The following is a 25,223-nucleotide window of genomic DNA, read 5'->3' as shown; positions in this document are numbered from 1 at the left end:
GGGTAACAAATGAGATCCTTGTGGTGCTGGAACTGTTTAGTGCGTGCACACGCACACACAATAACAAGTAGAGTGGGGTAAATCTAAATGAGATTGGTGTGTTCTATCAGTGTCAATATAACAATGGTCTTGACATTAGACTACAGTTTTGCAAGATGGCACCACCGCGGACAGTGGGCAATGTCCAAGGGATTTCTCTGGGTTATCTCTTCTAACTCCAAGTGGATGTGTAGGGACCTCAGTTAAGAGAAAACGCAGGCTACGATAGATTACTGGTGTCTGCTGGGCACAGAAGGGAGCAGGGCCTGCCCTGAGGTTTCCGTTGCAGAACTTCAAAGAGAAAGACTTAAAAAAATGTTTTTCTCATTTATATCATTACTGTTGGAGCAAAGTATTTGTATCTGTTGATCCCGTAAATCCGCCTCTGAATTTACTGTAAAAATGCATAAAGTTTTATATATTAGGATGTTCACTGCGGCATTGTTTATATCGCACACATATTTACATGGTTTTACAAATAGGGAATGAGCCTTATATATCATGTTACCTAGGTGGCAGAATAAAGACTTTAAAACATTCTTAGAAAACAAATATACAACTCAACACATTGTCTGGTGCAGAGCAGACAATAAATGGCAGCTGTCCCTTCATTACTGGGTTGTTCTAGGGATCAAAAAGCTAATATAGGTAAATGTGCTCGAGAAAATGTAAAACAAACTCACTGCCAAAGGATAGAGTCCGACTCGTGACCCCATGTAGGGTTTCTGAGTGTAAACCTTCACAGGCACAGACAGGCTCTTTCCCTCCCTCAGAGCAGCTAGGGGGTTTGAGCCGCTGACCTTGCCGCCAGCAGGCCAATGTCTGACCCACAGCACCCCCAGGACTTCTTACAAATTGTACAGTGTCTGGCAGATAGTAGCGTTGCTATCTTATATTTTGCCGCTGTTGTTGAGAATACTCACAGCATGACAGACAGCAGTTCGTGGCTCCCTTCTAATAGCTCTGCGGCTTCCAGGGAGCTTGCGCTTCCAGGCAGGGCACTGCCCAAGGTGCTCCTGGCTTGAGGCTCGGTGGGAATGGGGGAACTGATTTCTTAGGGAACTGGAGTCAAGAGCTCTCTCAGGATCACACTCTGCTCCGCGTAGTGAAAAGAGTGATTGATATTCTCTCTTGCATGTGCACGAACACACATTAGGCTTCTAATTTCAGGGGAATGAATCATGGAGTCTTGGGAACTTCGAGAGGTCTGCCCTGCTGACTCCATCACAGCACCAGTATGGTATTGGCTCAACCACGGTTGACTGTCCCACTACTGAGAACCAAGCACTGTCCTAGGCGCTCGACCCAGCATTCTCTCACTAAATCCTCACCGCTGCCTGGCCAGGTAGTCGTTTATCTGCATTTAACAGACAGGGAAGCTAGGGCTCAAAGAGGTTCAGTAACTCACCTAAGGTTGCACAGATGCTAAGTGGCAGAGAACCCAACTGCACATCTGCCTCTGAAACTTGTCATCCTGAGCGCCTCCCATACTGTGTTCAGGACTGGAGAGGGGCGCAGTGTGTGGAAACCGTGCTGCATCACACATCTGGAGGTGCCCAGGAGAAGCACTGTTGTCTTCCGCCCAGACTTCAACCCATCCCAAGCAAAAGAAAAGTCTCTGAAGTAGCAGACTCTTTCTAAAGTCTTACCACCCCAGCAGTAAGTTGAACTGCCTGCCCAACCTCCACTGTGCCTGCTCAAATATGATCCCTCTTCCGCTCTCCTGTGTCCAGAGGACATGACAGGCTGGCCCTCCATGAAAGATCCTAGGACAGAAGGGAATGGAGGGGTCCCTTCCCAGCTTTCTGCACGTCCTGACTACAGTGCCACAGTCTCCTACAGCTCTTGGATCTGCCCCACAGCATGAAAGCCAAGCCACGACATGCAGCAAGAGAAGAATACGGAAAGACAAGCAGAGAGGAACAGGCTAGTCCGAACCAGATGAGCTCAGAGGATGGCTTGGGAATCTCTTGGGACCTCAGTGCTAGGCTGAGTTAAGGTGGACAATTTTATCCACTAGGCTCAATAGCCAGCTCCATCTGCCATCTACCCAGTTGTGGTGATCTGGCCAGCATCCCTTGGGCTAGAGCAGTGGTTCACAATCAGTGGGACACGACCCCTTTGAGGGGCCCCCTTTTACAGGGGTCGCTCGATTCATAAGAGTAGCAAAATGACAGTGATGAAGTAGCAATGAAAATAATGTTCTGGTTGGGGGATCACCACCACATGAGGACCTGTAGGAAAGGGTCGCAGCATGAGAAAGACTGAGAACTGAGGGGCTAGAGCCTCTGGCTGCACCTGACAGAAAGGAGACGCTAGGGCTCTGCATGTATCCCTCCTGTTTAAACCCCACCTGGCTGCATTTGCTCAGGACCGGCCATCCCCACTGGGGTACAGAATACTCAGGGAAGAGAAGAAATTTGTGGGAAGCGTGGCTGAATCTTCAGGCCAGGTTCAAAGGGGTTCTTCTAAGAGCTCAAGGCTAGGCCCAAAGTTCTTCCCTCTTCTCTCTCCACATGAGAGTCCAGGAGAGGGCTGGGGCCTGAGTCTGAACACAGAGTGGGGAACGAGGGGTCTTCCCTCCCTCCCTGACACACTGTTCTACTCTGTTGGGGTCCAAGCATTCCCACTGTTGACTTTGGCTTGCCCAGGCCCACATTCCTTATGGACAGGAGAGGGTTAAAGGGATGGTATGGGCAGGCTATAAATTTCCCATCAGTGTGGGGAGAGCAGGACTGTTGGCAAGGAGGGGGTTGGGCTGGGGGGGAGAGGGGGAGCTGGGAAAAAGCCAGGAGGTTGTCTCTAGGTAACAATAAACACTGCAAGCAAGGAGCAGCTGTTACACTTACTCTCTCTGCATCACAATGCTGAAATAACACTAATAAACCAGTGTGCCCAATGCACAGCTTACACACACCCAGGGCTCGGCAACCCTGCATCCTCAGTGCTGCCCCCAGCTTCCAGGTGAGGCCCTTGTGCCAGTGGACAGATCTCTCCTGTCATGAGTATACGTGGAAGGAGCTGGGGCAGCCTCCCACCCCAGTGGCATGCACAGGGACAAAGGTAGGAGAGGCTGGGTACTAGGCTGAGAGCTGGGTGGTATTCATTAGTGGTATGATTTCAATCGAGAGGTGGGAAGAGAACAGGATAATGCGCACGGAACAGAGAAACCTGTAGGGCCCAGACCAGACCACCAGGGGTTTGAGTTGGGAGGTAAAGAAATGGGACAGATGAGGAGCATGTGGTTACAAGGAGTGGTTCCTACATCCCTCCTGGGACTGAACTCCCCACACCTGCCCACCCCCACTTGGTGCCCTCCTGCCCCTCCCTCACAGTGCTTCTTTATACCCAGAGCCAGGTGACGTTGTGACTCAGGACTCAGCTTTATTATGGGGGTGCCAAAAGGGGACCCGGGCGTCTGTAGTCGTCAGGAAGAGTAGAGCCCATTTCTCTCATGCAGAGTAGCTGGTGTGTCCATTCTCTGAGCAAAGCCACCTCTGGGTCAGGAGCCGCCTGGCAGCATGTCCCTTACCTTGGCTGGAGAGGGGAGCTGCTGGCACTGAAAGGAACAGAAATAGGCAAGTGAGAGCTCAGGCTGGGTTGCAAACGCCTCCGTCTTCTTAGCTCACCCTTCTCTGAGGGCAGCAGGAGGTGGCGTCTACTAGGGTGTCTGGGATGCTGGCATCCCCACCTTCTAACTGCTTTCCTTCCGCAACAAGCAGCTCCCTGAACGGTGGTTAGGGCACAGGTGCATCTCCTGCTCTACATTCTGGTGGCTGCTGGTTAAGACAGGACCCTGGGAGAGCTGGAGGAGAAGCATGCTCCCCACCTGCCCTGCATCTCTGGGTATGCACAAAGTGCTTCCCAGCATCGCCCAACACGCTTCTTTGCTCAGTCTAGCAGCATTTCTATCTTCCCTGGCTTCAGTGGGTCTGTTTTCAGGGGCAGAATTGGGACCCAGTGGTGGTTCCTCCTGGTTCTAGTCTTGTAACGGTGCTTAAAAACAAACAGCCCCCAAAAGCCTTAAGGTGTCATCAGGGTACTCCGAGCTCTAGCCAGGTACCCTTCTGGGGCTGAACTGCCACAGTGCATGTGGTTGCCCAGCACCCAACCACACAGTAGGGCAAGAACTGCCAGCTGCTCCCAGCCCTTCCCCCTGGGAAGTGTCTCTCGGGATCAGGCCTGCTGTCTTTTCTCATCCATTTCCAGTTCTTCTTTCAAAGCAGGTGTCTACCTTGCCCCCCTAGTCTAGATGGGAGGTCTTCATATCCACTGAGCTGCCCCTGGGGAAGAAGTAGGGCAAGAGAGCGCTCTAGCAGGCCTGGACCCCCTACCCCTCTGTGGTTTTCATGAGCCACCCCCACTGAGTGAGTCACCAGAACCTGGAGCGTTGCTGAACTGCCAGCAGCCATTTCCCTCCTCCCCTTTCCCAGCCAGGCAGCTCTGGCCCCACAAGGTCCAGCACCCACTGTCTCCCTACCCACAGGGCCCCAGCCTCCTCCTCCATCCCCGGATCTGCCCACAGACACCCTGAGACCGAGTGAGCAAAGGATGGTGAGAGCCCCAGCATGTGCATGGGAAAGCAGACTTACCAGCCAGGAAAGCAGGCACCCAACCTGGTGGGCATTGGGAGGACGGGAAGTAGGAGAGGCTCAGGTGAGAAGTAGTGTCTCCTGGCTCCCTCTCTATTGACGGTTTCTCTTCCTCAGCCTGCCTCCTCGGACATCATGGACTGCCATCTCTTGCCCTCCACCAGGGCCTGGGAAGCTGGGGAAAAGGGATCTGCCTGAGTGACTTCACAGTGGGTAGCTCACATATCCAGATCTCTTCCCAGGCCCACCAGCAAGCTGCTAAACCCCGGGACAGTACCAAGCTCCCCATCCATTTCCCTCCAGCCTTAGCTCCAGGGAGCTGAGAATTCTGGGAACACTACCTCTGTCTTCCACTGACTTCAAGTCTTCCCTCTTGAATCCCCAGAGCAGGGTCCACGCTTGCAGATTGGCTCTGGCCCTCTTGGCTCAACCTTGGGAGTCTGAGGCAGGCCTGCTGGGGACTGGGGTCCGAGGCTCCACTCCTTGGAGAACTTTTTACTCCCTCTAATGTGCCTCAGTGGAGGGTGGGGAGGGAAAGGGGGAAGGACAGAGGATCTACACCTTCCTTTAGCTGCATGCTCGTCCCCAGTGTTATGGGTTCCAGAGTGGAAACAGCAGCTACCTGGCACCTCCCATCCCCCTCCATACCCAGCATCCAATACGAATGGCCAATCCCACACGTGGGCTCACAGGCCTCAGTTCTCACACTTCCCCTCTGTCACTTCCCCATTCAGGCCTCTCCATGATCTTTCCTGACAAGAGAATCTCTGCCTGTCCGGCTCCCTGGCTGGCTGTCCGCCCTCATCCAGGACCCTGAGGGCCCACGAAGGCAGGGAGATGTGGAGGAGGATGCGAGGGGACCTTTGCTCCCTGTTGGTGGTAAAGAAGTCAGAAACTCAGCCAAGCTGGTGGGGAGACAAATGAGGAGCAAAGGGGGTGAATAGGGTAAGGCTGGGACTAGGTGGGAGGCAGATCCTGCTTCTCCTCAAGGTATATAAAGTAAGGTCCTAAGATAGAAGAGAAGATAGTTCTTGGGGCAGGGGAAGGTGTTGTAAGCCTGGAGAGTGGGACAAAGTTGCTATCTGCACTGCTCTGCAAACCTGGTGCCTATCCCTGCCCCTGTACCAACTGAGCTTAATGAAGCAGAGAACAAAGAACGCAGAATTTTTTTGAGAGAGGAGGAGGAGTGCAGGAAATGCCACCTTTGGCAACCTGGTGAGACAGGCCCCATTTCTCCTTCCTCCTTCCCATCTTTAACCCCAGTATCTGAAAGCGGAGGAGGCAGGTAGGTGGGGGGCAGGGGGCAGCTGGAAACTTGCCTTGCTCTCCAGTGTGCCCCTCCCCCCCCACCAGCAGAGCCAGATGGGCTCCACGTGCTCTGGGGCCGGCACCACACAGACTCAGCCAGTCCTGACTCAGCCGTTTGGGCCTGGCATTGAAATGCTCACCTGTGGGGCAGGAGGTAGAAGATCACTCCTCATTGCATTTTTTAACACAACTCTCCCCAGTGGCTTCTATTACAAGAAAACATGTTCCAGGATCTTAAAAGAGAATCCACATTTTGTCTTCATTAGGGATTAGGGGACTTATTTCTTGGTTAAGGGAGTTGGAGTAATTGATGCCTTCCTTCTTGGGAGCCTTAAAGACCATGGAAAACCCCATGGGAAGGGGCGGTGTAGAGGCAAGGGTATGGATGAACTGGCTTTGGGCATTGGGTGGATGAGAATAAGAGCAGCAGCTGCCTGACATGGGCTCTGGGCAAAGGAGAACATATCCTGCCATCCTTGTCCCCCTCAGACCTACATACCTTTCCTCCCCTGGCTCCCAGGAGCTCTGCCAATCCAGCAAGCTCCAGGCTCATCAAGGGCTGATACAATCGAGTGCCCTACTCTGGTTCTCGGTTTCCACATCTGTAAACGAAGGGATCAAGCAAGACGAGCTCCAAGTTTCTTTCCTTGCAACAGTAGGTTCTATGATTCACACCCCAAAAGGCACAGGCCTCATTTGCATGCTGCTTTGCATGTAATCTCCATAGCACTTGTTTTATGTCAAACTGTTCAGAAAGATCTCTAAATCTTGCCCTTCTCCTCTCCCCAATCCCAGCGCCTGGTGCTAGGGCCCTAGCCCGCGCCTTCTTTGAGGATCTCAAAGCCCTGTCCTCGTGCTCTAGTCAGGAGCTGATAGCACTGAGACAAGCCCTAGCCAACGAGACCAAGAAGCAATAAGAGAGACTCACCTACTACTCTGGTGCAACCTGGGGTCCCAGACTCCAGGCAGCCGGTGGTGACTCCATCCCTTTGAGGGACCTGGAAGTTGGGGGAAAGCCTGGCACCTTTCTCCAGTGATGCCCTGCCTCCGCCACCTCGGATTCTCCATGTCAGAACGCAAAGTGGCCAGTGATTGATGGGCCTGGGTTCCCGGTAACCGCACCCAGTGGCCCAATCCTCCTCCCTTACCCAATCCCTCCCCTGTCCCTATTCAGAGATCAGATTGTCTCATGTTGGTCCCTGAGGTCCCATTAATTAAAAATACATCCAATTAAATGGCAGGTGAAAACGTGCTATTGGAGCTCTCCACCCCCTGCCCCAGCTTGGTCCCCCCTCCCCTCCCTTCTAAGGCTCAGCTGTGCTTTGAGCTGAGAAAAAAAAAAGAGAGAGTAAGAAACAGAGAGAGAGAAGAGGAAGACATAAAAGTGGGGGTAGGGGGGTTGTTTGAACCTCTGCCAGGGTAGCATGTGCCAGCCTGGGAGGGTGGCACTGTGCCTTGGTGTCTAATTTCTGGAGGTGTGAGTAGGTTTAGTCAGCTGGGTACCCAACTCCATTTCCCTTAAAGGGGCAGAGGGCAGCCGGAGGGTGTGGCTGGCTGTTCGTGCCCTCCTCCTGAAGGGAAGAAGGATAAATTGTAGTGGGGCTTCAGTGGGGGGGTGTGGTGGTCAGGTGGTGGTCAGGAGCTGAGCAAGCCAGAGGCCTCTGGTTCTTGTCACATCCCTTACTCTTCCTCCAACTGGTGAAAAGACAACAAGGAGTCAGCTGGAACCCAGGGGCCTGGGCATGGTGACACTTCTCGGTGCCCACAGAAAAGCTGAGGAGAGCCCAAGGGCAGGAGGAAGGAAGGTGTGAGAGCAGATGGGTCCCATAAGATACAAGAGAGCTGGATGTTGTGTAGGCCCCAGGGTCCCCCAACCTTACAGCTAAGGCAGCCTGGAGGAGCCAGTGCCGCTGGCCCCTTCTCTGGGCAAAGAGCAGCAGCGGCCTGGCAGGTCAACGTTCTCCATGAGCACTGAGCTCTCCCATGCTTTTCCATACACACAGCCCCCAGCACTTGGCCGGAGTAGGCAATGCTCACCACTGCCCCTCACCCCCCAAAAAAGCCTTTGGCTTCTAGCAATGCAAAGTAAATGGGCAAAATCCATTGCACATTGTTGGGAGAGTAGCTTAGGATAAAGGGGGCCACAAGGGGTAGCACTCTGAATCAGGCAGCAGTGGGGGGTTCTACCGACCCAGGGCCCCCGCCTGGCCTCCTTGGCAGCCTCAGCACCTCCTCACTTCACTTTAACGCTAATTGGAGATTTTAATCTGCGCTGCTGCTCTGCTCTGGGTGCTGGGGGAGCGCCAGCTGTGCAGTAATTCCAGCAGCACCGACTGTTTAATCAAGCTGTCCTCCTGGGGAGGGGCCCTGGGCATGAGGTGGGGGGGGCCTGTCATCTCCCTTAGCCTGTTCAACCGGGCAGGGTTTCATGGGGACTGAGGGTCATCGGTGGGTCCCCTCCCCCCACAAGGGCCCCGTGGCCACTTGGTGTGGCTGGCAGGGCGCCATCAGTGGTCTGGGTGGCTGGGAGGCTCTGGGCTGGAAGCAACTGCCCCTGCTCTCTGACATCTTGGCTCAGGACCCCGGGGTGTCTGTCAGTCTCCAGCTACCCTGACTACAGCCACAAGCCCATCTTGAGCTGGCAGGTCTGTGCTTGGGGAGGAGACAGGACACAGAAGACCGGAACCTCCCCTCTGCCCGTCCCCTCATACTTCCTCACTAACAAAGACACTGCTCTTAGAACCACAAGAAGAGATTTTCTCCTGCAAACTACCGACAGGGGGACAGTGGGGCAGTAGGGGGGGGGGGGGTTAGCTGGAGTCCACCACACCCTGAGGGAGAGAAGCACCTGTGAAAGAAGGGGTCTAGTGATCAGAGCTGCTGGCCTCCCTACTTTGGCTGGGAGGCCCACTGAGATGGCAGGACACTTGGCCAGTATTCAGGGTCTCAGGACCAACACTTCTTCTGGCTTCTTGGACCTTGGCCCTCAGGTCCTCTAGGGGTGGTTCTGACCTCTGTGCTGAGGAAAGGGTGCCCCCCTCGCCCAGACTGTCAGTTAAGGCATGAATTTTAATTGGCCAGCAGCACCCTCGTGTGGCAGAAACCAAGACTGCAGTTTCCAAAATAGTCTCCCAGGTTTGCTCTGGCTCAGACATCAGCCTGACAGACGGGTGGCCAGGGCTAGGAATGTCCATGCTCTCTACACACCGACTTTTTCTCACAACCACTTCCAGGGCACTTCCTGATTTCTGACACCTGCCCTATCCTCCGTCTGTCCCATTCCACCTGCTCCTCTTCTAACTCCAGGCATGTGCCCACCAGGGGAGGGCACACCCACCTAACAGCTGGCATGTTTTCAGACTTGCTGCTGGTGCTGGCTGGATTACAGGGGTGAGTGGGGCACTGCTGGGAGAGGAAGCCCCAGGCCAAGAAGGTAAGCTGTTGTCACCACCAAGGTCCAGGGAACAAGAAGAGAGGCTCTGGGCCCCTGCCAACTCTCCACAGACCTGATGAGAGATGCTACCTGAGCACTAGACAGGGTGACATCTAAACCTCTATCCTGTCCCCTAATGGTCCTTCCTCCATCCTAGGTGGGGTCTGGGAGTAAGCTGGGATAGATGATAAAAGCCTTGGCCTGCTCCTTGTCTGGAGAATCTAACCAGACACAATGCCCTGTGCTAAGATCATCAGAGAACTCTCCCAGGGGCCAGGCCACGGGGCCGGGTACACAGCGGAGGTTTCACTTCCAGTCGCCACCAATAGGGCTCCCAGTCACTAGACCCTTCCTCCCCAGTGTCCACACTTTCTCACACCCACCACTAGGGAAATGGTTCGAGACTCGGGGATGGGGGTGGGGAGAGGGTGACACCAGGAAGTCTGTCCTGATGGTAGGCAACTAGTACTAGAAGTCACTAGGGCCGACAACAGAAGTAGGCTTTGCCTCTCGTTGGATGGAGCTGTTCTAACAACTGAGAGAACAGGTCCATGTGGACCCTGTTTGGGGCTGGTGGGTAGGGGAGAAGCACACCTACCTGCAGGCAAGAAGGGTAGGGACAGGTGACCTGTCAGCTCTGGGCATTGAGGACACAGGGAAGCAGGCTTCTAGGCCTCTCGTGTCTCACGCAGTGGGCGGATGGCATCTTCCATTAAACCTGGAGTGGATGTGGGATAGCTGATTACTAAGGAGGGATAGACAGCACTGCCCTAACCTGACGCAAGACTTGGAGAGAGAACGGTTTCTTAAGGAAGACATGCAAGGCAGGGCTGTGGCTGTGTGGATGAGGATGGTGGGTGAGTAGGGCAGGTGTTTAAGAGTGACTGGCTAGTAGGGTAAAGCTGGAATAAAATGGCTGGGCAGAGAAAAGGGGTGACCTGCTCTAGCTAGGAAAGAGAAAAAAGTGTAGAACCCCAGAGTCCAGAATAGCATCAAGTAACAAGCTTTAGGAAATTCCTCTGGAGAGACACTTCCTTGAGACCCAAACCCAAACCAGCCCTATTGAGGTCAAGTTGATTCCAACCTATAGAGACCTGACACATAGCCGCCAAGAAAGACCCCCTCATTGTTCCCCTGTAGAGGGGCTGGTGGGGTTAGCAGCCCAACACCTGACCCACAGTATCACTAAGGGCACCTGTACTTGAGATCAGGAGTAGGACTGTCCCATGTAAGTGAAACTCAGGGGCCTTGGACTGGTCTTCGATCCCTACCTGGCTTCAGGTTCTATAAACACTCTAGAAAAATGCCCTGGGCTGGACCCTGTCAGGGTTCAGGATGCCAGGTGACTGATGGACATGACTGCATTCCTCAGGGGCTATCCCGGCTGCTGCTGCTGCTGCTGCCACCTGTAAACAAAAACAACAGATTGTATCAGGTCCAAGGGAAGATGAGTATCACTGGTCTTTCACCTAGCGAACGTGGCCTTGTTAGGAAACAGAGAGTTATGGTCTCTTCTGGTGCCTTCAAACCCGAGGGATTCAGATGAACCAATGGGTCTGAATTATGCTCCCAGAGAGAGCTCAGTTTGAAAATTCCTACCCCTAGGGAACCAGCTTCAAGTCTGATGACTTCAACACCATAGTCTGTCATCGGGGGAGGGAAGTTAGGAATTCAACAGAAACAAGAGCCCTGAAACCCAAGATTAGAGAGAAAGGGCAAAGAATCCGAAGGGCACATCAAACACTGCATGGACCGAGGCGGCCGCCTAGTCAGATCGCCAGTTTGAGGTTGAGGTCTTCTTAAATATGTAACAACTTATTTACAAAGTGTTGGAGGAAAACAAGGCACTATGAGACAGACAACAAGGTTTATAGGACAGACTCTCAGAGACAGAGAGATTTACAGGACAGCAGACTCCATACATTTGGGACAAATGAATCTATCATACATTCCCTCACTCGCTGCCATTGAGTCGGTTCCAAATCTTAGTGACCTTATAGGACAGGGTAGAACTGCCCCCGAGACTCTAATTCTTTACGGGAGTAGAAATCCTCACCCTTCTCCCATACATTCTCTGAGTAGGGACATATTTGCACAAGGACCACTGCAATATCCCCCCCCCCCGCGCCATCAGTTAGGGTGTGATGGAGTAAAGCCTATGTACTGGCACCTGCTTCTTTGTCATCAGTAGACAGTGTTCTTATTGCAGATTCCCTACTCATGACTGACATCTGTAACTCCATCCCTAAGCTGCCCACTGGTGCCTTTCTGCCTTCAAGATTCGGCTTCCCCCCTGAGAAAGCTTCAGCATTCCCCCCTCTGCTCATCCATGGCTCCCAGATCCACAGTAAGCATTGGGAGGGATTGTAGATACGTCTTCGAGGTCGAAAGAAGGGGAAGGGAGTGAGAATAATGCCCAGAGCCTGCTGTACACATCAGTCCACTGAGCACCCATGACCAAGGCTCAGGCTACATGAAGAACCACAATTGTCTTCCTTCTGCCCCATCAAAGGACAGTGGGCAACTCAAAACTCAGGAGAGGGAATAGGAGGGGAGAAAGGGAGGGGAGGGGAGAGGTTTTTCCTGGAACTTCTCTGAATTCTTAGTCTCAGTTTGCTCAGGGTTTTAGAATTCCTTCTCACTCAGCTCCCCTCCCCCCTTTTGCCCCTTAGTTTCTCAACAGATGTGTTTTCCTTTGTCCCTTCTCTCTGGTTTTCGACATAGCTGTTCTGTAGTACAGGGGCACCTGGGTTTAGATTTGGGGCTAATTCCTCCCATTCTTGCCTCTGAGGGTCTCTTCCTGTTATCCAACTCCCAGAGACAGTGGCAAAGCGCCCCTTAAACTGTGAAGTCACTTGGAGGACCATTTTGATCTTCGGCTGTGGCTGCCACTCCTTAGCCGCCAAATACGATCTTTGTGAAATTTGCACGTCGTTGGAAAATGACTTTGAGGTGAAAAATAACCAAGTTCAGTGACTTTTCTACTAATGACTTCTTACCTGTCCTCTCCCTCAATCTCTATCCCTCCTCCTTCCCCTAGCCTTTCCTGAGGGGCCTGGGGCTGCTCTACATTCCTGTATCAATACTCTTGGACCTGGTGGTCCAAGATTCAGGACTCTTGGATGCTAGTCCTAGCAGACGGCCACTAATTTCTCAAACCCTCAGGCTCCTAGACGGTGCGGAGAGGGTGCAGTAGAGGTCTCTATGGGCCCTTTCCAGCTCTGGTCATGTCCGATTCTACAAAGGGAAGCCAGGGAAGTCCTCCCACGAGGAGCGAGACGCTGCAACTCTTCCTTCATCGTTTCCTGGGCCTGAAGAGAGAACGTTCCCTGTAGACCCTGCTTCTCTCGGGACAAGTGGGCATCCCAGTAGGATGCCTCCTTGAAAGCGAACCCCCAAACTCCTCCTCTTCGGAGGAAAAGATGTACAGGAGCTCTAACCCTAACCCTGAATCATGATAGAGTAGTTGAGACGGGGTGGGGGGGTTGGGGGCAGGATGGAAGAGTATAAGCACCCAACCCCCACCCCAATTCACCTGACACTACTTAGCAATCTGAGCACCCACTTGGCTTTGCCCTGTGGAGCAGAAGCAGCTTATCCGGTACAACTGTGTGGGACTAGAAAGCAGGGACACATGTAAAGACACCCAGAGCATCATCATCAACGTCCAACGAATGCACAGACTCCTGTTCTATGTAAGAAGCCATGGTGGGAGGCGACAATGTCCCAGTGGTTTCCCTTCCGATAGTCGGAAAGGAAGAGACACTGAGACAGGAGCTACTTGGCTTCCTATAAATGGTTTTGTCCTTCCTCCCAGCTGCAATCAGAAGCTAAGGGCTCCCGCAGGCCTTGTTCTGATCTGCTGCAGGCGATGGAGGGTTTTTGAATCGGAGAGGACTTGGCTGCAGCCCCGGTTCAGCTGCCGTTGGGGCTGGCTAATGGGCTCATTCGGGAAGACCCCCGCCTGCCGCACTAAAGAGTCCCCCGCCGACCCCCTCCCCAGTCCCAACCCAATTAATAAATGGGGGCTCCCACTTTATGGCTCTGGGAGCAGGAACCGGAGATACAAATGACCCCCAGGGAGGGACAGAAAAACGCCTTCCAAGAATCAAACCAGAGAATTGTGCCTCTACAGGCGCATGCTGCCACAGGCTAGTCACAGACCATTTTCAGAGAATTAAAGGGAGTAGAAACTGGTCCAAAAAACAGTGTTTTCTTTCCTAGGTGTGAAAGTGAGGTAACATTCCTGAAGTCTGTAGCCACACTCCAGCAATAAGCCTGGTTTCCAACCTAGAAAGATGGCATCATCCAGGTAGACACCACCCGTGCCACTAGACCCCCTGCGCAGTGCAGTGGCAAATGGGGAAAGATACAGCACATCAACTGGTTCCCAAGCTCTTCTTACTTCTTAAAAACAAAAATCCCAGACCTGCGGTATCATTTGAAGCATAAACTTCTTGCCCCGCTCTCCTGACGATGGCACAACCATGTCCTGGGGCCCTCATGGCAAGGCCAAATTTCACTCCTCTCTTCTCAGCCCAACCAGGACTACTCACACACCCCACGGGCCTCCGAGCCAGTTCAAGCTAAAACCAGACCTTGCTCATGCCTATGGACACAGCTCCTGTCGATTCCATGTGATTCCTACCGCCTGTATGGAAGACTAGTCTTATCTCGGTAGTTTTCCTGTTTGCTCGACACATTACGGCTGCAAAAGCCTGCAACATCATTTACCTCTCCATCATGCTGTGTTGCCTGTTATATCCCAATCAAATCCCAAGTCCTTAGGACAACAAGACTGCTCCTCCAACTTCACTCCCTAATGTTCCTTTCCTGGACCACTCTAGCTCGTCCAGTCACAGCCCTCTGCACAGAACGTACATACACTTCCCTCTGTTCACCGTCTTCTCCTTGGGTCCATGTCCTTTTCCTTCAGTACCTTTAAAGGATCCTTTCAGAGTTATTTCACTTTTTCACATTTCTTTGCTTTGGTTCCCTCTGTAATCCCGTGCTGGTTTGTTTTATGACCTGCAATGTGGTTTATACATGTTGATTGCCCACTACCCACCTAGGTAGAAAATGCTCACTAAATCCAACAGCTTCCTGAAGTGTGGGACCTGCCCCCTGTACTCAGGACAAAATCCAATCAATCTCACTGCTATTGAGTCAATGCTGAATCATAGCAACCCCTTGTGGGTTTTTGAGACTGTCGCTGTTTACAGGAGTAGAATGCCCAGTCTTTCCAAGGAGCTGCTGGTGGTTTCGAACTGCTGACCATGCGGGTCTCAGCCCAACTCATAACCACAATACCACCAGATGCACGTGAAAGTTGGACAATGACTAAGGAAGACTGGAGAAAAATCAATGCATTTGGACTATGGTGTTGGTCAAAAATACAGAAAGTACCGCGCTACATACCCGGGGCTCCTTTGGAAGACTGTGCTATAACAAGGGGACGTCATTACCATGGAATTGATACTGACTCATAAGGACCCTTTAGGACAGGGCAGAACTGCTTCTGTGAGTTTTCAAGATTGTAATTCTTTTTGGGAGTAGAAAACCCGGTCTTCCTCCTGAGGAGCGGCTGGTGGTTTTAAACTGCTGACCTTATGGTTAGCAGCAGCACAACGCGTAAACGCTACACCACCAAGGATTCATATTACGGGGGCCACTGCCTGCTATTTCTGCTCCCCAAGTGAAACAGCTGTCAGGGTGTAAACTACCGGGCTGGCCAGCAAGCAACTACAGGGAGCACCACCTCATACTGTGGATTTCCAGATGGCCACGTGCCCCTAGGAACCCTGAACTTGATACTGCCTCTTCCCAAAGCTGCAAACGTTGTTCCAAATGGTGTCACAAACCCAAGCCAAAAACCAAACAGGGCTATCAAAGGAATCTGTCTCTTCGACAATCATTCATACTCTAGAAATACCGTATTCTAGGAAGACATTCTAAGATAAGCTGCCCATTTTGTTTCCTACTTCTAAATGGAATCCCCTATTTTCAGCTCATGACCTGACCAACCCGAGCCAATAGTAGTACTCTGGTTCCTCCACAGCTCTGCTTCTAGTCACACACAAATGACTCTCAGGGAGGCCTGGCATTTTAGAAGGTCTCTAGGAACAGAGGTTAGTCTTGTGCACTGTTCAATCCTTCCTTAATCTCACTCTCATATGCTGACCCTTCACTTCCTCTAGTTTAACCCCATGTGATGAGAGAGGAAAGCAGTCCACCATCTCCTGTGGCTCCTACATTTTATTGCTCAGGATCATAAAAGGGGTATGTGTAAAGCAAAGAATGCAATCCAGTGACAGGCATATAGAGAAGGTACCTAAAGAATGTGAGTTCCCTCTCTCTTCCTTCCCCTTCCTCCTAAGAACGTTTCTCAGCCTCTGGGCCACTGTCTTGCACAGACCAAGGCGGCACTGAGTTATACAAATTCTAAAGTCTGCTTTGCCCTTGTGACCTTCTGTATCTCTAACTCACACTTTCTGGTTGGCCTGCTCTCCGTGAGTTGCCCTCACTTGAAATGAGGAGAGGAATATTTCCAGATGGACCTCAAACTCACCCACTGCCATTGAATCAATTCTGATTCATGACCTGGAAAATGTAAAATAATTTCCTGTAAAGTTTTAAAAAAATACAAAGAACTTTTAGCCACGATGCCTTCATGCTATGACCTTTGTTCCTGCATTACTCTCTTGAACTATGTAGACAGCAGGATGAGTCATTCACTCAATACAGTCTAGCTTCTTGAAGGAAAATCTGTCTTTATAGTATCTCCCAGTCTAAGAGTTTTGGCCCGGACCTTAAAATACTCTGGTGATCAAGGTGAATGCTCACAGTGGTGCCTGAACAGGGACCTCCTGAAATGATGTATAAGCCCTCGTAGCAATTACCCCCTACATTTCACTAGCCCATACCACTTGGGGTCCCCTAAATTCCCCTTCCAGCACATATTCCTACCTTTTCTCTGTAAGAAATCATACCTTGTCTTTCTGTAGCCCAGCTACTAGGCTGCCCCCTCTCCTTCTTTCTACCTCCTCATGGAACTTCATTTTAAAGGAGACTTTTGGTCCCCCGACAGAAATTGCAAATACGAGTACAGGGCCACACACAGTAGTTCCTGGATCTGTACAAAGATCAGGCTTTTAAGTTACCCCGTCTTCCGATCTGGTCTCTTTCCACCTGAGCCAAGCGCATTCAAAACTGCACAAGCCTTGGTGGGGAGGGTATTCAGCTACAAACTGATGCTCACCGAGGGTATCCCTCATTCATTAGACACTGTTGCAGTTCTGACACTGGAGAGATGATGGGCCCCACTCCTGGAACAGCCCACGGGCCGTACCCGAGGTAGAAGCCCTGCTCTAAGGCTTTGTTTTCACCTAGCACTGACTGCTACGCTGTGGTCTTTTTAAGATCTCTTCATCCCACCTCCCTCAGGGCTGGTTTGACTTGCCCAAAATTTGCTTCCTTCTTTAAAAAGCTGTTAGTGGTATCTTTGGCCAAGACACCCTCGCATCCATCTATTCCCAGGGCACCTATGCGCATATGAACTTACTCATGGTCTCCTATTCTGGAGAAGCATGCTGCAGCACACTGCATTCTGAGAAGGCTTCACTGTTAGCTATTATTACCTATTACCGTTGGGTCGGTCACTCTAAGATGGAGTATAACTGCCCCGTAGGGTTTCCCAAGCTGTGTCTTTTTGCTACATCTTACTCCCGTGCGGTAGCTGCTGGCTTTGAATCAACAATCTTTTGGTTAATAGCTGAGCACTTCTACCAGTGCCACCAGTGTGCCCAATTAACCAATCATCTCAAACCCAAATCAAACTCACTGTCTTAGTGTCCAATCTGACTTACGGCGACCCTAGAGCGCAGAGTAGAACTGCCTCTGTGGGTTTCTGAGACTGCAACTCTTTAAGGAAGTAGAAACCCTTCTCTTTCCTGAGGAGCAGCTGGTAGTTTCGAACTGCTGACCTTGTGGTTTGCAGTGCAGCGCAGAACTCACACACCAGCACTCCAGAAAGAATAACTACATAGCACCCTCTTTCTTGAGGCCTTGGGCCACCTATTAATTTCAATGATAGGCGGAAAGAGCACAGTTCAGAGGTTACAACAAGGTTTGGCAGCCCAGTGATTAATCCGAGGGCCATCAAAGTGGTACTCATCTGCTTTCTCCAGGACAGCATGGCCCCTGCTCTCCCAGGTTTACAGCCCACCGACACCATCTGTAACTGAGCTTAGAAATGTCACCAGTGACAAAGCCAGCCTCGGGACATGAGAGGGTGAGGAGTTGTACGGGTTGAGAGGAAGACTTGAAAATGACTCCCTGCTGTGTCACCCTAGAAACCTCTTGTACCTCATCTGACATTAGAAGCTCCTTCCTGATTCTCAGCAGGACAGTATGCCTGTTTTCCTTTGTCCACTCCACACCTGAGGGTGAGGCTCTGAGCAGACTTTTGTCCCTGGAACCACCTCCCATAACTACGAAGCAGGAGTCCCTCTAAATATGCAGCAGGGCTAAGCAGCCCATACCTCTGGCAGGTCTAAGATCGTAGGAGCTGGTTGGCGAGGAAGAGGGGGAGGGGTGGGAAGGAAATGGAGAGAAGTGGGCACACAGGAGATGGCGAGACAAGTCTATGATGAGAAGCTGCAGACTACCACCAGCAATTGCTTCAATCCCTCACACTTGTCCCCGTCTGTCAACGTTGGCTTGGTGGACACGCCCACTGGAGTAGTCGCAAGGCTACAAACTATCGAGTCAAAGTCAACTCATAACCACTTTTTCTCATGGCCATGGAGGCGATGCCAAGTCACACTGACCCTGTAAGGCAGGGCACAACCGCCCTTGTGGGTGCCCAAGCCTGTGACAACTACCCCGCTTCCCCACTCCCACTAACTCGTGACAAGAGGCAAGCTTCATCTTTCTTCCACAAAGCCGCCGGCAGCTTAGAACTGCTAATTTGGCGGTTAGCAGCCAACACATAACCCACCACCGCCACTCTAGCAGCCCTTATCCTAGATAAACGCCACGACCAGACAGTACACCGAAGGGTATTCAAAGTGCCCGAATGCTCAAGGCTTACCTTCCCTGTCAGACTGACTGGAAGACCTAGCAGTCCTGCCCCCACTTCCCCTCCCGAAATGGGTATCTCACTTCAGGTACTTCCAGCTTCCATTCTGCCTAGCTCTAAAAATAACTATAATGTGAGCGGGGGCTATGTAAATCAAACCATGGGATTAACTTTTATTTAAAAATGGAAATCCCAGTTCAACAATGAACTGTCAGGCATTAACTTTACCATACAGTTAAGAATGCCAGTCTGGGGAAGGAGCACTCATTCACTGTCATCAAGTCAATTCTGACACGCAACAACCCCTACAGGACAGAACTGCCCTTGTGGGTTTCCAACACTGCCAACAGTCTCGTCTCTCTCGTGCGGAACAGCTGGTGGTTTTGAACTGCTAGCCTTGAGGTTAACAGTCCAAAACATAATCCACTACACACTTGGGGAAAGACTGTGCGAAATAAATTTAAGTTCTTAATGTTTCTAGTGCACAGTGGTTTGGGGCATAAAGAAGTGTCCAGGTTGTTAGGCCTAGAATTTAAGACAGCCATTACTGTGAATGAGGACAATTGTTCTCTAGCAGGTTGATGCTATTAACTTGCACTATATATACAGACCTAAAGTGAATTCCTTTAGAGACTAGCCAGGGACACAGGATTCTAGGAAACGCAACACTTTTGAATGCTCTATTTTCAGTAAAGATGATTTATTCCATAGGAAAGAGAACACCCTATTTAAAATTGGGGGACTTGAGCTAGGCTGCAAACCCTCATTGATCAGTAATTAAATTACTTCCAGATTTTCCTTGCTCTGGTATACTCTCTAACCTTGTATGACTACTCAATTCAATCACTTCCTGCCTGTCTCATGATGTTTTTTTCATCCGTCTTCTGCCTATTTAGGTCGTAACTAGCAGGACTGCATCATACACAAAAGAATAGTATCAAGGCTCTACGTTAGGAAAGGGAAGAGAAAGTTGTCTCTTCTTGGGCGGAGATGGGAAAGGTTTTAGGTGGGATTTCACCATTTAAACAACTTTGACTCACTTCCTGGGTTGGCAACGCATCAAGCAATCCCTATCTTACCCTATCAATATCACGAGAAGAATCGGGACTGGAAGGGACAGAGTAGGAGTGGGGAGGTGGTTCTGTTTTGAAAGACTACACTTTGGGTCTAAGAGCCTCTTACCAATTTCCCTTGACGGCAGTTGAGCTCAAAACCCACTTACCTCTCCTGTCAGGAGTAGTCAGGGTACATGAAACTCAACTCTTTTGATGGTCTTTTGTGGAACCACTCTACTTAAAATAAAAAAAATAAAAATCTATCTTATGATTTCCCCATCAACTCTGTTTGTCTTCTAGTTCCTAGTCTAGTATTTTCAAAGACCTCTTCAAACCCCTGGTGGTGGTTTTTTTTTTTTTTGGGGGGGGGAGGGAGTTTATGGATCTACAGTGGTTTGAGACAGAGAGCCCCTAAGATCTGAAGTAGGGGAGCCCTTTTTTAGATATGATTAGATCTGCTCAGAGTACAGATTAAGAAGTAAATGCAATGGAGCAAAAGTGGTATAGTAACAGGAAATATTTAATTTTCCAATCTCCACTTTCCATTTTTATAAACTGAAAGAAAAATTTTTAAATATATTACAAAATATCTGTACATAGTCAAGGTACACCCGATGGGGGGCAAAAACATGAGAGAGAAAGAATAGTGTCAGAAACCTAAATCAGGGAGAATGAGGTGGCGACTGACACGTTTCTGATGCAGCGTTCTCTCTCAAACCTGCTGGTAACCATTTCAGCACTATATATATATATGCATATTATATATAAATATACACACAAGTGGTTATGTCTCTGCATATGCTAATAGAAGTCCTAGTTACAAATTTGTGCTAACTGCCCTAACATACATATCTGCTTTCATTTTCAATGCTAGTTGGACAGCTGAATAAAAAAAATGAAGGAAATTGGGTCAAGCATATTTGCTTTCAAAACCACAAAAATGATCCTGGTCAAACCAGTTTTGTCACCCATTCATGAATATAGATCAGATTTCTCATCTGTTCAAAATAATGTATTTAAGAGACTTAATATACCCCTCTGTATAATTAAAACAGAACCCAAACCACATTTAATGGAATTGAGTTGGTAATTTTCTAATAGCAAATTTGAATTCTGCCAAACCTTACTTCCATCTTGTTCATAGATAATACGTTCGAAAAACTAACAAATACCTTTCTTCCTTCATATAGATTCCAAGATATTTAATTGAATCTTTTTTCCTCTGCTTTTAGAAGAGTCCAATTATCAAAATTTCAGCATTTAGATTCCCCAAATGAGGTGACGGTGAGGTGGGAATCATATATATACATACACACATGCCCTTGTCCCTTCCCCAGCAGGGATAAGAGCATAAAGACCACTATGTATTATTTAGGATATTTGGCATAATTAAAAACTAGGACTGGGGAATGGGAAAACCTTATTGATAACTGATGACCAAAATTCACTGAAGAGAATTTTATTCATATTTGATGGGAAATCAACTTTTTCACCAGATTATGTCTGAAAGTACCCCAGGCTGAGTGAGGCTCTTAAACCAAGAAAGGGGCCCTAAGTCTGAAATGAAAATATTCTCAAATACAACGGTTCATTATCTGAGGACTAAGATGTCAACAGACAGGAGGTTCAGATAAACTTTAAGAGCAATTTACCAACAGTTTCACAGTGAGCCTAGCAAATCTAATTAGATGCACTGGTACAAAAAGCCAATGCCAAAACAGTTAAAAGGTCCTAATAAATGTCTGGCCCTGAGGAAAAGGCCAGACCAAAAATCAGACTAGGAAAGAAATACACACACGGTATCTCCCTATTTCAGTAACAAAGGAAAGTCTTCACGTACGCCTCTCAAAATGGTTTTCCTTTAAGTTTTATTAGTGTACCTTTTCCCTTACAGTTTTTATTTTTTATATATGGACTTGGCATCGAAACACAAAGCTTCACTTGAATTCTGTAAACTATTCTCCAAGATGCCTTTTCCTTGTAAAAGGGGATTAATCTGTTTCACAAGTCTAAATCTACAGATAATTTATATGTATCTGTGTTTAAATTCTGATTTTTGATATAAATGGAAGCCAAAATGAGAAGCCTCCCAAATTACCCCAACCTGAGAGCCTCTTTCCGTTTCCTGTTTATAAGGCAACATTCTGGCCAGGAAGCCATAACTTAACCCCCTTTACCAGAACCCCAATTCTTCTCTCTGATGGAAAACACCTGAAAGAAGTGGCAGGATATACATGCTAGGATGTGTATTATGTCAATACTGTTCTCTCTCATGGGCCACTCTTTAAAAATTATTTTTTAAAAAAAGTATCAGATATTGATAGCTTCAGAAAAATATCCTAAACGAGATGTTTCCATGTACTTCACGATGTAATATTCCTTGATAATATTACAACGCTGTTTTGTTTCACATAAAAATCTACGTGTAAACAATATGCTTACTGCTCTTAATAGCCCTCTCGGTTCGGCAGCATTTCTAACCCTCGCTTAGCAGCAATGCCCTAGGCTTTCCGGATTTATGAACCAGCCTCCATTAGAACATGGTCTAAACAAAAACCCCTGTAGAAATTGAAGAGTTGCAGAGAACGATGGAAGAGTTTCAATTTCCTTTCCTTTATTTCAAAAAAGTTAATGAATTATCCCAGGGTCTTGGACATCTATTTGTTTTTCCCCCTAAACAAATGCCTCAAAAAAAAAAAAATTCCCCAAGAGAGAAACTATAAAGATGAGGCAAAAAGGTAAGAGATGGGATAAAGTCGACCTACTTGCCCAAGAATGCTACTTTCTACAACCTGCCTTGTGTGCAGGGGGAGGAAGCATCCTTCTTGTCAAAGCAGAGCAAACTTTCAGGTAATTTATTTGGGAAAAAAGTTATGTTCAAGGAGCTCAATAGGGGGAAAAGCTCACTTATAAGCAAAAATGGTGTAATGGTTGAGAGGAAGGAAACATTTATTTAAATCAGCCAGGTCACTGTCTCCCTTGGAACAAAAGCCTAAGAGCAGTTCAAATTTTGTGAGTACTAGTCTCTGAAATAAAAACTAAATTAGAACTCAAAAGAAACAAACCACTAAAAACAAAACAAATATTCCAAAACCTAAAGAGAGACTTTGATAGTCATTATCTCAAAACTGAAATGGTTTTTTCTCTTCTGCTCAAGAAATGCAGGCAATGAGCTAATAAAACATTTACTTCTCATTGTAACAACCCTCTCCTAATCCTCTACTTATACCTACTAGGTAGGATTAAGCAAATGTTCTGGCGATAGCCCATCATTGGGGGAACTGGTGCCAACATTCTTCGGTAAGTTGCCTGCTAATAGCAAGTAAGCAAGGAATACAACGGCCAGCTCTGCAGTAGCCAAATGCAGAAAATAACCTTGCTCTGGCAAGTGATTTCATTCAAGGTTCAGAGGCTAGAGTGAAAGGATGAATAGGAAAGGAGTCTTTCAGGACACTGATGTCTCTGGGTTAGTAAGGAACTCCTCTCCCTCTTCCCCCTCTTGGCGGGACTCTTGTAGGCCCCCGATAGAGTTTTCCATAGGCCGAGGCCTGGGCTGAGGTTCCCCAGCTAAGGCCTGCTCCGGAGCTGCTGGCCCCAGTGGTTCCTGGACCCAACTCCCCATAGTTTTGCAACTTGGTCTCTGCATGCACCACAGAGTTGCTGTTTCCCTCAGCCTTCAGGAATGGTTGCCCGACCACTGAGTGCAATGCTAAGGGGACCCTGGCAAAGCGGAGGTCCTGATCCCCTGGGAACTGTACTGACCCTGTGCCCTGGTAACTGCTGGACTCCCCAAGGTGGCTCACAGAGCCTGAGAAGGTCCTATTCTTCACCAGGGGCTCGGCCAGGGATTCTGTCAAGGCTGGACCAGAGTTGTGTTCATCAGTGTCGGTGGCACTGAACCCCGTCTCAGGCCCATCAGTGTTCCCGTAAGTCCTGTTTGGATGGGATCGGGTGGAGTACTCCATTGGTCTCAAGGCCTGGTGCTCATGTGGCAGCTGGCCAGGAGGCTCTGCTTCAGGCTGGGATAAGAGTTGCAGCAAGGCGGCTGTCACGGCTGGGTTCAACTCCTGGGGGGCGCTGGAAAGATCGCCGTCAACCAGAGGGGGTGGAGGTGGCGGCGGTGGAGGTCCGGGGGGCTCAGGGGGCCTCTTCTCTGGTGGAAGAATGTGAGGAGGACATGCTGTGGAAGGGTTACTTCTTTTAAACACCATCTTAAATCACATGTGATCTTAAAACAAACACACACCCATACCCATACACTCTCTCTCATTGCCCAATATAAACAATTATCTATACAAGTAACCAAATATAAAAAGAATAAAATCTTGGGACCATGAAATTGTAATTTATAAATAAAAACAAGTGATTAAAATTAAGACAGTTGCATTCTGGATCTAATAGCTGGTGTAAAAAGACCATGATATTTCAAATTACCGTTCCGATTTTTGTTTGAGATTTCCTCCATTTTTCCATTTCCTTCTTTATGAAACTGTTCTAATGTGTGAAATGTTGGCAGTAACCTGCCACCCTGCCCCCTTTTGCTGTTTTATTAAAACATAAATGAAAATTAAAGTATAAAAGAAGAGAAGGAACAATACACACGCTGTGGTCATATTTCTAAGACATAATCTTGCTGTACAACAAGAAACCTGGCATAAACTTAACTAACACGTTTTACAGAAAGTTTAATGGTATGTGGTTAACCTGAAATAGAATTTAATTTACAGGAGAGATGAAATAAAGTAAAAATCTTCCATTACTGTCATGTATAAATATACATCTGCAACTCAAAACTTAAGTCCCTTTCCTCCAAAATTACACTCTGAAGAAAGGGGCATTAACCACCATATTGTCACTCAGCTTCCTATGTTATAGTTATTATAAGGATCAATGCGATCTTCTATCTTAATTTGTTCTGTTTTCCTACTTCCTGTATTTCTTACATGCTATGAAAAAAATCACTATAGCATCTAGTGTTATGTAGAACAGACTTTTGATGAACACCTGTTTAGCTGGAAAAGAATGAAAGCTAGGTTATTTAGAACATATTGAACTAATACTATACTGTGTTTTCAAGGATGTTTACTTTCTTGAATTACTCGCTAAATTTTTGTTTCCCACCGCTGGATAAAGTTGCCCGGGTATAACATTAATTTCATAACGAATGAGGAAAATGCGAAATGCTTGAGTCTGGGGACAGACAAAACAGCTGTGACAAAAAAACCCAAAAAAACACACATTAAAAAAAAGTACCCTGCTGAAGAAAAGATTCAATGTTTTGGGAAATCTTCCAAATAATTTTTCTATTCCTGAAGAAACCAAAAATTTTAAATGTCTTTAAGGTCTTCATTATCTGAGCTAGTGATAATAAATTTAGTTCTTACCTAGACAAGCCCAAAACAGTTCTTGGTTATAATGAGATATTTTGGTATTTATCTTGATTATATTTTGCAAAGGCAAAATATGTATACCCTTGGCATGCATACAAAAGCACTCTGAAAACACTACAAAATTGTAAGATTGTACAGTGGAAGAATGAGGTCACGTGCTATATGCAATATAAAGGTAAGGTGAAAACCATCCCAGGGGGAGGGTGTTGCCAGATTATGGACTTTTGGAAAGAATCAGAAAGTTAATCGCCTGACATCCATTACCCATCTAAGTTAGTTGTTGACTAATTGGCTGGTTGTTGTAGGAAAATGAATTTAAGGACAAAA

General features: G+C 48.5%; 1 protein-coding gene across 6 annotated transcripts in view; it reads right to left on the bottom strand.

Moving 5' to 3' along the window:
* Positions 1-3,408: 3,408 nt before the first annotated feature.
* The window catches only part of CDK12 (cyclin dependent kinase 12), a 58,251-nt gene continuing 36,436 nt past the window's right edge, over positions 3,409-25,223 (bottom strand). Inside the window, exons 14-20 of one of the 6 annotated variants that reach the window (XR_012786486.1) lie at positions 23,265-23,686; positions 10,644-10,771; positions 9,971-10,090; positions 6,868-6,937; positions 6,439-6,541; positions 4,632-6,172; positions 3,409-3,598 (exon numbers count right to left, since the gene is read on the bottom strand). Coding sequence is in view for 2 of the 6 variants with exons in the window: in XM_075561758.1 (XP_075417873.1) it covers positions 22,974-23,686 (713 nt within the window). In the remaining 4 variants the exon portion in view is untranslated. Of the gene's footprint in view, positions 3,599-4,631; positions 6,938-7,273; positions 10,091-10,643; positions 10,779-20,008; positions 23,687-25,223 lie in introns of those variants that run through there. The other 5 variants (XR_012786485.1, XR_012786484.1, XR_012786487.1 and 2 more) reach the window with 5 other exon arrangements.

This window comes from Tenrec ecaudatus, chromosome 10 (assembly GCF_050624435.1).
Source record: "Tenrec ecaudatus isolate mTenEca1 chromosome 10, mTenEca1.hap1, whole genome shotgun sequence".
NCBI classification, from domain to species: Eukaryota; Metazoa; Chordata; class Mammalia; order Afrosoricida; family Tenrecidae; genus Tenrec; species Tenrec ecaudatus.
This window is presented reverse-complemented; position numbering and strand designations above follow the sequence as displayed.